The following is a 13,137-nucleotide window of genomic DNA, read 5'->3' as shown; positions in this document are numbered from 1 at the left end:
CTGCCTGTCCCTGGCACCCCATCAGCCCCCCCTTCGCATCAGTGCAAAGCTGCCCCCCCCCAACCGGGCTGTGGGTCTGTGCCCCCCCAGGGCACTGCCACTGTCACACCTCACCCCCCCCAGCTCCTGCCCCTGCTTTCCTCCAGCTCCTGCCCCGTCGCCTGCCACGGCCTCGCTCCGTGCTGCGGTGCAGCCCCCCCGCGCAGCCCCCCTGTGTGACTCTGGGGAAACCCAACACGGGGGCGGGGGGCGCCGCGTTCCCAGGCAGGGCACGGTGGATGTGTTTTGTCTCTCAGTCCCTTCAGGCCCTGGCAGCGATTGATGGCCTGGGACTCGCACGCGGCCTTTGAAGCGTTCGGGGCTGCTGCTGAGCTCCATTAAAGCTCACTTTGCAGCAGCACCCGCGGCACACAGGGAGGCTGGTTTCCCAGCGAACATCTGTGGGTTTTTAGCGGGATTATCTCTAATGGAGCTGCCCTTTGAGGCATCTGAGGGTTTCATGTGATTTACAGAGGCGAGCTGTGCTCGGTGGCTTTTGCATGGGAGAGGAGCGAGTGTCGGGCGGGCTCACAGCCGGGCGCTGCTGCAGCTCCTGCCCACCCAGCCCTCACCACAGGGTGCTGGCTCACCACACTGGGGTTGAGGGGCCCTTCACTGCTCACTGGGCTGGGGTGTGTGCCTCTGGTGCACAGCTCCACATCCTCTGGGGCCCAGCACCCACAGGGCTGCTGCTCTGGTCACTCTGCTTCCCTGAGTCTTGCTGCCCCACCACTGCAGCTGCCCCCTGGCCGGGCTGCGTGGGCACTCCCGGTCCCGTGTGGGTGCTCCCTGGAGGAGTGGGGACACCGTGGTGGCCAGGGAGGACAGGACAAGGGACAGCAGGGACAGAGGGGATGGGCAATTGCCCAGGGCAGTGCGGGGTCCTGCAGGAGGGGTGGTGGTGCCACGGGGACACAGCGCTGTCACAGCAGGGACAGGGCAACTCCGTGCACAGGCTGCTTCCTGCAGTGTGGAGTCACCAATTCATGGAATCCACCTGGGCTGGAAATGAGCTTCAACTGAGTCCAACCACCAACCTGACCATGAGTCCAACCAACCACCATGACCCGTCACTAAATCGTGTCCCTTAGTGCCTCGGCCACGTGTCCCAAATACACCAGTGATGGGGACAGCTCCACCTCCCTGCTCATACCAGCCGTACTGGGCCCCCAACCCTGGGAACCTCTGGGCACGGAGAAGAGCCCGGGGGTCCCAGGGGCATGGGGAGGTGCTCTGAGCACCTGGGGTGAGGTGGGGGCAGCGCCCAGGCAGCCCCCAGTGCCTCCCACCGCCCAGCTGGGGCCTCCCGGTGCCCGGGCTTCCCATCAGCGGGGGTCCTGGTGAGGGGCAGGGTTGGGGGGGTCCCGCTGCCCCCGGTGCGGTGTCACGCTGTGTTTGCTGTGGGCCCCCAGCCCCGCTGTTAGGAGAGCAGTGCCTGTAATGTCATTTGCAGGTGATGGGAGTCGCAGGGGCCGTGGCAGGAAGGCAGCAGGCAGGCCATCAAGTAGGATTTGATTAATATGCAAATGGGCGGCGGGGAGAAGGAGCACGGGAGACAGCGAGTAATTAATCACTAGTTAAAAGAAATTAATACCAACAGCAGAGGTTGTCAGGAAACAGCAGCAGAGTTAATCATCCAGAAAATTGGAAGAGGAAAAAGACGAGAGCGCGCGGGGAGGAGCGGAGCGCGGGGCCGGGCCTGGCGGTGCCCCCGCCGGCGGCACGGGCACGGAGCTGCCCCAGCGCCCCGGTGACGGGCGCGGAACACCCGGGGGCGAGCGCGGCTGGAGCGTGCCCGCGGCCCGGCTCCGGCCAGGGCCTCCCGGGACCGCGGGCCGGGTCCCGCAGCCGGGAACCCCCCCGGGGTGCTCAGCGCCCGCGCGCGTGGGGGACGCGGGGGGACCCCGCTTCGGGCGGCGCCGCGCAGCCCCGCAGCCCCGCTCCCCCCGCAGCCCCGCTGCCTTCCGCAGCCCCCCCAGCGCGCACACCGGGGGGGCCGCAGCTGCTGCCAGTGCCCGAGCCCGCGGCCGGCCGCCCCCGCGCGGTGCCGCTGCAGGCGGGGGGCCCGGGGAAGCGGCTGCCGATGGCGGCGCGCCCGGCGCCTGCGGCACGTCCCGGAGCGGAGCCCGCGGGAAAGGACGAGACGGGAGGGGACGGGCGGCGGCGGGGGGGCTGAGCCCGGGGGGGCTCGGGCAGGCTGGGGCCGCGGCGGGGGCACCAAAGCCGCCGGGCACCGCGCACGGAGGAGCGGGAGGTGCTGGCACCGGCTCTCGCTGCGGGGACGGGGCCAAAACGCGGGGGCCTGAGCCCCCTCCTCCTCCCCCGTCCCTGCCCCACGCTGCCCCCCCCCAGCCCGTGGGGCGCAGGGGGAGGGCTGGGGCCGAAGATGTGGGGTCCCGGCGGCGCTCGGGGAGGCTCTGGGGGCGGCGGGACTGCGGGACTGGAGCCCCCGGCCCCGGGCATGCGGCCCCGTGCCCGGCTCTATCGTGGGGACCGGGGACATCGCCGGCGTGGCCGCCTGCCGGGAGGGGGGTGGCGGAGGGGCCGGGGGGCTGCGGGACCGCAGAGGCGCTTCGTTATCTCGCTCCTGGCTCCTGGCTGCGGCTGCTGGGGGCTCGTGGGGAGAGCGCAGGGCTCCTGGCTCTGGGGCTGGGGACAAACCGCCGCTTTTTGGTCGCCCCTCAAGTGAATGAGGCGTTGGCGGCAGCAGCAGCCCGGAGCCTTGCCCCAGCCCTGCGGGGCCGTGGCTGCGGGCACCACGGGGCAGTGTGAGAGTCCTGGGATCCCGCGGGGGTGTGCAACCCCACTGCTGTGTGTGCAACCCCACTGCTGTGTACAAACCCCACTGCTGTGTGTGCAAATCCCATTTCAGTGTGTGCAAATCCCACTGCTGTGTGTGTGATCCTATTGCTGTGTGTGCAGTCCCCCCCTGCAAGGTGTGCAAACCCCATTGCTGTGTGTGCAAACCCCATTGCTGTGTGTACAACCTCTCCCCGCGGGGTGTACACCCCCCCCCCTCAAGTCTCTGGGCCTCTGGGGGCCCGTGCAGAGCTGGGGGGAAGGAGTCGGCCCAGGAGCAGCACCGGGGCAGCCGGGTGGGTGCCGGGCTGGGGGCTCCCGAGGCCAGGCAGCCCCCAGAGTCTGCAAGCAGTGAGGAGAGGGAGGAGGGAGGCAGGGCGGGACCCCCTGGGGGTCCTTATCCCCACCGCTTGTCTTCTGCCCCCTCTCCTCCGGAGCCCTGTCCGGGGCTGCCCGCAGCCAAGGGGTCAAGCAGCACAAGGAGAGCCCCCGACCACCCCCGCCCCTCGCGCGTTCCCCCCCCCCCCCAAGGTACGCCCGCAGCCGGGGGCTTCGGCACGGCCGGGCCGGGGTCCCCGGGCAGGGCGCGCCCCTCCCGACCCCGGCGGGATCGCGGCCGCGGCCCCGCGCACGCCCCGAGCCCGCCTTCCCCAGGCCTCCTACCTGTCAAATTAAAAGCAATTCCCGGGGGGGGGACCGCTCAAAGGCACTTTCAGGGCTAAATCTCATTTCTCCCCCTCCCCCTCGGCCGGCGCTGCTGCAGCGCTGGGGGAAGGGAAGGACAATGCAATTAAAAATGGAGTAAATAATGGAAGAAGCGGGTCTCCGTTCGGAAGTTTGCACCGGCGTAATTAGATCAGCGAGGGCTCATATGGAGCCCGGGGGGGCTCACACGGAGCGGCGATGACAGGGGGCTCCGGGGACCGCCGGCAAGGGCACGGGGCCGGCAGCTGCCTGTCACCTCCCCGCGGCCGCCCCGGCTCGGTGGGAACGGACGGGGGGGGGTGCGGGGCCGGGCCCCCGGCACGGAGCAGCGCTTCGCTGCCGCTCGGACACCCCCCGCTCGCCCTGAGCCTCCTCGGGGAGTGACGTCATCGCCCCCGCGCGGTGACGTCACCGGAGCATGACGTCAAGGGCGGCGGCGTGGAGCCCAACGACTCGGAGCAGGTGTCCGGGTACCGGGGGGCGCCCCGGCCTGCCCCTGCCTGGGCGGTGGGGGCACGGACACGGGCACGGGCACAGACACACGGACACACAGCCACGGACACACGGACACAGGCGCGGAAACACACACATGTACAGACACACACAGACACGTACAGACACACACAGACACGGGAACACCAACAGAGACACAGACACAGACAAAGGCACGGACAGGGACACGCGGAAACGCGGACACGGACACACAAGCACACACCCGCGGACACACGGACACACAGCCGGGGGTGCTGTTTGGGGCCCGCTGCTCGCCCCCCCGCTGCTCCCTGCCCCGGCTGCGGGTGGCGGCGCCCCGAGCGCGTCCCCGCTGCAGCCCTGCCGGGGGGGTCCCAGAGCTCTGGGCGCGGGGCCGGGTCCCGGCGGCGGTGCCGGCGCGGGGCTGAGCAGGGAGCCGGGGGGCTCAGGGACCGCGGCTCCGCGCCCCACCTCGCCCCCGGCCGCCCCGGGGCTCCCCCAGGCTGAGAACCCCATGCTTGTGCCCAGCTCGGGCTGCAGCGGGGGGTGCGGGTGCTTGGGTGTCCGTCCGTCTGTCCGTCCGTTTGCTCGTGCACAGCCCGCCGCGCCCAGCCAGCCCCCCCGCTCCTCGTTAATAAGGTGTCTCCTTTATTCAAAATATATACACGCGGGGCGGCCCGGGCCTCGCGGACGGACCGACGGGACAGACACGATAGAAAATAAAATTAAAAAAAAAAAAAAAGAACAAAGACAAAAAAGAGAAATTGCACCAAAGCCCCCGGCGCGGGGGCGGGGGCAGCGCGGCCGCCCCGTTCCGGCGGCGGCCCGCGGTCAGTTCCCGGTGCCGGCCCGGCCCCGCCGCCTCAGTCCCCGACGTCGATCTCCTCCTCCGAGAGCTCGGCGGCGGGCGGCGGCTCGGGGCCGGCGGCGGGGGCGGCGGCGGGGGCGCGGGGGGGCTCGGGGAGCGCCGCCAGCTGCTCGAGGGCGGCGGGGGGCAGCGCCTGCAGCGAGGCCACGTCGGCGCGCATCTCCTCCAGGTCGCGCTTGAGCTTGGCGCGGCGGTTCTGGAACCAGGTGATGACCTGAGCCGTGCTCAGCGCCAGCCGCTGCGCCAGCTGGTCGCGGTCGGCCGGGGAGAGGTACTTCTGGTAGAGGAAGCGCTTCTCCAGCTCGTAGATCTGCTGGTTGGTGAACGCCGTCCGCGACTTGCGCCGCTTCTTGGAGGCCGGGCGGTGCCCGAAGGCGCCCAGCGGCTCCCGACCTGCGGGGACACGGCGTCAGCGCGGCTGCCCCCGGCCTCGGTGCAACCCCCCACCCCCGGCCCCGCCGCCCCCCGGCCCCTTCCCGGCCGAGAAACGCCGAGCCGTGCCCAACCGAGCCGAGCCGAGCCGTGCCGAGAGGTGCCCGACGGGGCCGCGCTGAGTTTTGCTCAGCCGTGCAAAGCGAGCCGAAACGAGCCGTGCCGAGCCGAGCCCCGTGCCGTGCCGTGCCCGGTGCCGGTCGCGGCCCTGCCCGTGGCTCCGCACGGAGCCCAGTGCCCAGCCGCGGGTTCCCGGGGCCCGGAGCCGCCCCCCGCTCCCGGCCCGCTCCGCCCGCTTCCCCCGCCGCTCCACAGCGGCCCCGACCCGGGCCGAGCCGCCGCCCGCCGGCTCCTCGCCGCGCCGGGCCGAGCCCACCCGTGTCCCGCGGCCCCGCAGCCGCTCCGTTCCCCCTGTCCCGGGCCGGCGGAGCGTTCCGGGGCTCCGGTCCGGTTTCTCCTCGCCGGAGGCTCGGCCCTGATCGTGCGTCCCGGAGCGCTGCCGCAGGGTCCCCACCGCGCCGCGGCCGGGCCGGGCTCGCCCCCGACCGGCCCGCGCTGCCGGCTGTCCTTTCGCTTCAGCGGCTTTAGGAGCACCCGCTCCCGGCGGGCCCGGCCCGGGGACCGCCCTCAGAGCGTTCCGGTTACCGGCGGCCCGGTGCCCCGAGGCCGGTCTGCGGTGTGAGTCGGTTCCGGCCGCGCCGAAGCTCCCGAGGCCCCGACAGACCGCGCTCAGCGGCTGCCCCCGGTAAAGAGCTTCTGCGAAATGCGCGGATCCGTGTCCGGCCGCTGCCGGTCTGCTCCACGCTCGGTAACGGCTTCCCACCAGCGGCGCCGTCCCGCTCCCGGCTCCGCGCGGCCGTTGAAGCCTTTCGGCCGCCGGCGGCACCGACCCGCCGCGCTCGGTAGCGCGGCTCCCGAGGCCCGGCTCGGCGGCGGCTCGCCCCGTGAGGCTCCCGTTAAGGCTCCGCCGTAGCCCGCGGGGCCGCGGCCCGGGCCGCTCTCGGTTCTCCTCCCGCTGAGCGGTCGCCGCCGGCCCCGGCCCCGCCGCGGCCCCGCCCGCCCGTAGCGGGGCTGCCCGGCCCGGCGCGGTCTCTGCGAGGCGCCGGTCGGCGGCGGCTCCGTCCGTGTGTCCGTCCGTTCGGCGCGCTCGTTCGCTAAGTGCGGGAGCCCCGGGCTGTCCCAATTTTCTGCCCGTGTGTCCGTCCGTGCAGCGGGCTCGTTCGTTAATTATGTTAATTACGGGAGTTCCGAGCTGTGCCGGTTCTGTCCGTGTGTCTATCCGGGTAAGGGTTTTTTCGATAATTACGGGAGTCGCGATCTGCCCGTCCGTGTCCGGGTGTCTGTCTGGGTAACGTTTCTTTCTTTTTCTTTCTTTTTTTTTTTTCTTTTTTTAATAATTACAGGAACCCCGCTCTGCCCATCCGGGTGAGGATTTCGTTGTTAATTACGAGAACTCCGATCTGCACGTCCGTGTCCGTGTGTCCGTCCGGATAAAGGCTTTTTTCGTTAATTTGGGAACCACGCGCTGCCCGGGTTCTGTCCGTGTGTCCGTCCGGGTAAGGGCTTTTATTTTTTCGATAATTACGGAGCCCCGAGCTGTCCCGTTTTTGTCCGTGTGTCCTTCCGGGTACGTTTTTGTTTTCCCCGTTAATCACGGGAGCCCGCTCTGCCCGTCCCCGGCGTTTCTTTTCGTCAGCTCCGAGAGCCGCGTTCTGCCCGCCGGTGTCCGCCCCATAACGGCCTGTGTCGGACCGGAGCTGCCGGGCCGCGCACACGGCGGCTGCCGCTGCCGGGAGCCCGGGGCCGCCCGGGGCGTTCGGAGGAGCCGCGGCCGGGCCTGGCCCCGCCGGCGACGTGGCTGAGCGGCCGGGCTGCCGCCACCCGCGGGGCCCGTTCCCAGCCGGGAGCCGCGCGGCCATTTCCAGCCCCGCGGGGCCGCCTCTGCCGGTACCGGGTGCGAGCGGCCGCCGGGGCCGGGAGTCCGCGCAAACGGGATTTCTGCGCTACAAACGAGGATCGCGACCGGGGCCGGCGTGTCCGCTCGGAACGCGGCGAGGGACCCAGCCCCACTCCGGGGGGCGGAAAAGCCGCGGCCCGGCGCGGGTTTTCGTTAAAGGTTTTCGTTACCGACGGGAGCGAGCCGGCTGCGGCTGGTCTGCCCGAGCGCTCGGTAACGGATCCACACCCTCCGCGGGGCCGCTGCCTCCGTTTTAGGGCTGTGGCCGCCGGCGGGACCGATCTTGTGCTCTCTGCGGCGCGGTCCGGCCCGGTACCCGGCTCGTTATGTGCGGCTCCCGGTAAAGGCGGCGGGGCCCGGCTCTCCCTCCCGCCGCAGCATTTTGCGGAGCTCGCTCTCCCGCTGACGCCGGGCGCCGAGGGCCCGGTACCGGGCTCTGACCTCGCCCGTCCCGGGGCCGCGGCGGAGCTCCCGCGGCGCGGCTCGGCCGGTGCGCACGGCGGGGGGCTCGCTGGACCCCCCGGGCCGGCCCCGGCCTCTGCCTCCCTCCGGGCCGCGGCTCCGCGGAGCGGTAACGCCGCGCCCGGTCCTCGCTGCGGGAACGCTCCGGGCCCTCCCGGGCCGCCGCCGTCGTCCGGGCTCTGTCCGGCGCCGCGGCCCCGCTCTCCCGGTGCGGACATGAACCAAACTTACCGGAGCCGCCGGGCCGCGCCGCGCCGGGCGGGAGGCGAGGAGGGACCCCGGAGGCGGCCCAGGCCCGGCCCGCCTCGGGACCGCGTCCGCCGCCCGCCGCCCCCTCCGCGCCCGGCCCGGCCCGGCCGCCGGACACGCACCTGCCCCGCTCCCTCCGGGCCCCCGCCGGCCCCGGGCCGCCTCCCCGGCCGGCCCCGCTCCCGGCCCCGGCCCCGCGCCCACGGCCCGGCCCCGAGGCGCCCCGGTACCTTCCGCCGCCTGCAGCACGTTCAGCTCCAGCCCCTTGAAAGTTTTGCTGGCGAGCTCCTCCAGCGCGCAGAGCGGCGAGGACGGGGCGCACACGCCGTTGCGGGGCGCGCCGGGCCCCGCCGCCTTGTCCGGGAGCCGGGCCGGGGGCGCGCCGTGCCCGGGGGGGGCCCTGCGGCCCGAGGGCCTGCTGAGGATGTCCTCGATGCCGAAGGGGGTCAGCGGCTTGTTGGAGTTGGCGGGCGGCGGCAGCTGGTCCAGGGCGCCCCGGCGGCGCTCCTCGCCCGCGGCGGGCAGCGGGGGGGAACCGGCCGCCTCCCGCGCCGAGGTCATGGCGCGTCCCCGGTCCTGCACCGGGGCCGGCTCAGCGGCGCGCCCGCCTCATGCTGCCGGGGCCGCGGCGGCGGATCCCCCCTCGGAGCCGCTGTCCCGGCCGCCCCGCCCGCGCATGAAGCGGCTCCGCGCCGGCCGCGGCCGCACTTAAACCCGGCGGGCGCAGCCCGCCCCCTCGGCGGGGGCCCGGCGGCGGCGGAGCGCTCGGCCTCCCGGCGCCGGGAGCCGCTCGGCGGGCAGGGCGAGCTCCGCGCCCGCCGCCGCTCCCCCCCGCGGCCCCGGTGCCGCAGCCTTAAAGGCGCGGGGCCGGGGCGGATAACGGGGCACCGGGAGGAGGAGGAGCCGCGGGGGCGGGAGCCGGGAGCGGGGGAGCGGAGGGGAGTGGAGGGGAGCGGAGGGGGCCGGGGGGGGCCAGGGGGGTCCCCGCCGCTCCGGCCCCGCGGGGCGGGGGGGGGCTCCGCTCCCGGGCCGGTGTGGCTGTAACGGGAGGCAGCCGGGGCGCAGCACCGCGCCGCCGCGCCCGGTTTTAAGAGCTCCTCGGGGGCGGCCCGCTAACCCCCCGCCGAGCCCCCCCGCCCGACCCGGCGGGGCTTTTGCCGTCGCAGAAATTTATTAGCTCCCCTGCTCTAAAACGCCCCATAAAAGCGCAGGGGCCGCCGCGTCTGGGAGTGATTAGGCCGCTTCGGGCGGGTTTTGGGTTTCAGAGCGCGGCCCGGCCGTAAACCCCCCGGTACAAATAGCTCCGTGATCCCGTCCGCTCGTAAAGGCCCAGGGACGCCCGCACACGCAGGTGAGCCCCGCCGCCGGCACCGGGACCGGTTTCCCAGGCGGGACTGGGACCAGGAACTGTCTCATCGCCCAGAGGTCTCGATCCTTCCCAGGGCCAGTGGTGCATTCTCGGGCAATGCTGCCTGGGCGCTGGGCAGCATCTTCCCTGGGGGGCTGGGGAGGGGGCACCCAGCTATGGGATCAGGGAGGGAGCGGAGGACGCCGTCCCGCTGTCCCAGTGCCACCCCCGGGATGCTGCAGATAGGAGGGGAAAGGAGGGGCGAGGGGCTGTCCCCAGGAGGCAAGGAATGGCCTGGGGGCATTCCCAGCTGCTGGGGGGATTGGGAAGGAGGGGATGCTGCAGCAAGCGGGGAGCAGCTCTGCTGGGTGCAGCGGGGAAGCCCTGTGCTGCTGGAGCTCATGTGGGCACAGGCTGGTCACTGCGTGGCACACGCAGCATTGGTTACGCATTCTGGGGGGCTTTGGAGAGGGGATCCTGCTCGGGCAGGGGGGGCTTGCGCCAGTGACAGTGCCCTTCTGGGGCGGGTGATGCTCCGAGGGAGGGCAGCCTGAATGTGGGGAGGGGACAGCGGGGGACACAGAGATGCTGCTGAGGGTGCAGGGGTCACCACAGTAATGACAGAAAATGAACCTGTGGGCTGGGGGCCGTGGGGGAACTGTGCCGGGCGGGTGGGAGCAGGTGCAGGGGGACCCGCGTGTGCCGCTGCTGGTGCTGGGGAGGGGGAGAGCTGCGGGGGGGGGCTTCCAATGTTGCTGACAAAGGCAGAACGCGATCCCCTGGCTGGAAATTGGAGTTAGACAAATTCAACCTTGAAATTTCCTAGCAGCCGGAGCAATTAAACCCCGGGGCGGGGGTGGGGTGAGGGCTTGCCGGCGCTCCAGCCCTCAGCGTGAGATTTAACCAATTTCTGAGAGGTTTTAAAGCTGCTCTTGGGAAGTCCCTGTGCCGCGGCGCAGGCTGGGAGAGCTCAGGGCTGCCCCTTCCCCTGGTGCTGGCCGTGTGCTGCTGGATGAGTCCCGCTTGTGGGGGCACCCGCAGCCCCTCGCACTCGGCGCCGATGCGGCAGCGTCCATGTGTCTGCCTCGCAGCCTTTTGTCCTTTCCGCAGGGCTCGTGTGCTCAGCTGGCAATAAGGAGACACGGCAAGGAGCCGGTGGTGCCACCTTTGCTGCACGTGCTCCTGCCCGGCTCTGCAGTGCCCATCCCAGGGTGCAGGTGAGCCAGGCCCCCGCTGCCTCCCCTGGCCCCTGACCCCTCAGGAGCTGCCCAGGCCTCGTCGGGGCCTCAGCAAGCGGCAGTGCCAGCCGTGCACGCTGTCCCCTCCAGCAGCACCGTGCAGCACAGGGGCACCGTGCCGGACCATGGGTCCCAGCCACCCAGAGCAGGCAGGAAAGGGGCGCTCTGAGCTCCCTGGCCACATGTGCTGCGGGGAGTGTGGGCTGTCCCCTAGGATGCTGGGGCTGTGATTCCCACGAGCTGCACCCTCAGCGTGTGCAGCCCTCTGGTGTGTGCAGCCTTCCTCACCCCGGTCCTAGCCCTGCGGGGTGGCTGAGCCCCAGCTCACACCCGCGCCCTGTGCTCTGTCTCAGCTAATGCCCTGTGACACGCACCAGGAAATTGCTGCTTAGGCTAATTCCTTGTTCTTGCACTGACCGGGGTTTGTAGCAGCCCTGCACCTCTGAATAAATCTCGCCCTGCAACTTCATCTGCTCTGGGGACCGGGACGAGAACTTTGCCTACGAAGCCCTGGGCCAGCGGTGCCTGGAGCTCAGCATCGAGGCTGGGACCGTGGGGCCAGGACCTGTGCTGGTCACAGGGCTGCATCTGGCTGCGCTCACCCTGCTGGGATGTGAGGTCCCCCCAGCCCATGCCCCATGCAGCCTGCACCAGGACAGCTGGTGGGGGGAGTGCATGGCCAGAAGGTGGACACAAGGGCACAGAGCAGTGTGCCACCCCGTGCCCCCTGCCCTGCAGCGGGCTCTCTGTCCTGCCCTGGCCCTGCTCACCACGGGCACACGGACCCCAGCTAGGCGCAGAGAGGGCGCCGGCCCCTGGTTCACACCGGGTGGGGAAATGTCAGCCCCAGCTGCTGGGAACAGGATGGAAAATGCGCTTCACCCCAAAGCAGGACACAAGGTGGAAAACAAAAAGACTTTTGAATTTTTGCAGGAAAATTTCAGCTTCCTGCTGAGCGGGGCAGAGCGCCCTGGCTGGCGGCCGGCCCCACGCTGGCCAGGCGCCCACGGCCCGGCGGGTGCTGCGTCCTGCATGGGTGCTGGGACAGAGCTGGGGTCCCCAACACTGCGGGGGGTGCATACCCCAGTACAGCTCTGCCAGCCCATATGTTACTCCCTTGGTGCAGGCCTGGGTGCGGGAAGCAGCCCCCAGCGCACCCATGGGTGCCCCCAGCACAGCCTGGGACAGCCGAGGCGGAGCCCTGCGTGGCTCTGCCCCAGCAGCTGCGCAGGGTCTGCAGCACTCGCATCGGGAGCAACGTGAGCAGTGCCAGAGCACAGCTGCGCATGCACGTGTGAGGGCGTGCACGCGCACAGGGCCGTGTGAGCACGCGCAGGGGCACAGGCACTGGATGGCGTGTGTGCCTTGCATGGTGCCAATGGCTGGGGGTTGGCTGGACACCCCCACCCAGGACACCCGCGTCTCGAGGGCACCCGTAGCACAAAACACCCACGGCACAGGGGCACGGGGGCACCAGTGTGGCTTGTGGCACCCGTGGCCGTGGCAGCCCTGGGAGCAGGCGGCAGGGACGCCCCACGCTCGGGTGTCTGCGCTGTGCAGCGAATTCCCCGTGACAGGGTAACGTGATTAGGGGCGGGAGGCGGCAGCTCAGCCCTCTAATATGCTTATGCCAAGGCTCCGCGTTCTGCCCCTGATCTATTATTTAGCGAATCCATTTCAATAACGCAGGCTCCATGACGAACCGCCTGGCAGTAATTCAATTAGGGGCGCTCCCAGCCCCGCGCCAGAGTTAGAAATGCAGAGCAGTTTGCACATGGAAATTGCTTGCAAATGAATTTTCCTTTAATAAGGGGAATAGCTCGGTGTAAAATTAAACTGTCAGTAGCGGAGGCGCGCGGGGCATTACCAGGGGAGCTGCTGCGCGGGGCCTGTGCGCCCTGGTGCCGGGGGAGGAGACCCGGCCAATTATTGGCAATAAACACTCACCCGGCTCGCGGCTGGGGCGGCTGCGGCGAAGCAGCAACTGATGCGATTACACTCGCCCCGGGGAAACGGCGTATTAATGTGTCCGGGGAGCGGGGGGCGCCGGGGATCCCTCGCCAGGGGTTACTGGCAAATGATCTATTCATTACCGTGCACTGACCTCGCGGCACGCACAAGTGCTGGGCGGACCCGCAGCTTAATCAAGCGGAGAGCGCAGCGGGGATGAGCGCTGCCGGGCGTGGACACGGTGAGGAGTGGGCAGGGGCTCATGCCCCCCCAGGAGCTGAGGGGCTGGGGGCACCTGAGACACACGGGGCCGTGCAGGTGTGTGCGGTGTGCAGGCAGTGCTCACCCCCATGCCTGTGGTGTGTGTGTGCACCCCCAGCAGACACCCAGTGGCCCTGCGTGTGGCTGTGCACAGAGCTGTGCAGGCGTGTGACAGCCGTGCCTGGGGGTGTGCGGAGCACCAGGCTGTGAACTGGGACCAGACGTGCTGGTGCTGGGGGCCCCAGGCAGCGCCCAGCCCTGGGGAAGGCTTGGACCCAGCCCCTGCGTGATGCCCTGGCAGGGACAAGGTGACCCCGCCACAGGGACCCCAGCCCAGTGCCATGGGGGGAGCTGCCAG

At 70.7% G+C, this 13,137-nt stretch overlaps 1 protein-coding gene across 1 annotated transcript; it reads right to left on the bottom strand.

Annotated features, from left to right (window-relative positions):
- Window positions 1-4,281: 4,281 nt before the first annotated feature.
- Window positions 4,282-8,797, bottom strand: LBX2 (ladybird homeobox 2). Its single transcript, XM_084516402.1, has 2 exons — window positions 8,213-8,797; window positions 4,282-5,275 (listed from the first exon to the last, which is right to left on the bottom strand). The coding sequence occupies exons 1-2, from the start codon at window positions 8,541-8,543 to the stop codon at window positions 4,878-4,880; spliced, it is 729 nt and encodes a 242-aa protein (XP_084372528.1). The 5' UTR covers window positions 8,544-8,797; the 3' UTR covers window positions 4,282-4,877.
- Between the last annotated feature and the right edge of the window lie 4,340 nt (window positions 8,798-13,137).

Source organism: Aythya ferina (assembly GCF_964211825.1).
Source record: "Aythya ferina genome assembly, chromosome: 4".
Taxonomy (NCBI): Eukaryota; Metazoa; Chordata; class Aves; order Anseriformes; family Anatidae; genus Aythya; species Aythya ferina.
The sequence above is the reverse complement of the archived record's forward strand: the minus strand, read 5'-3'. Positions and strand labels throughout refer to the sequence as shown.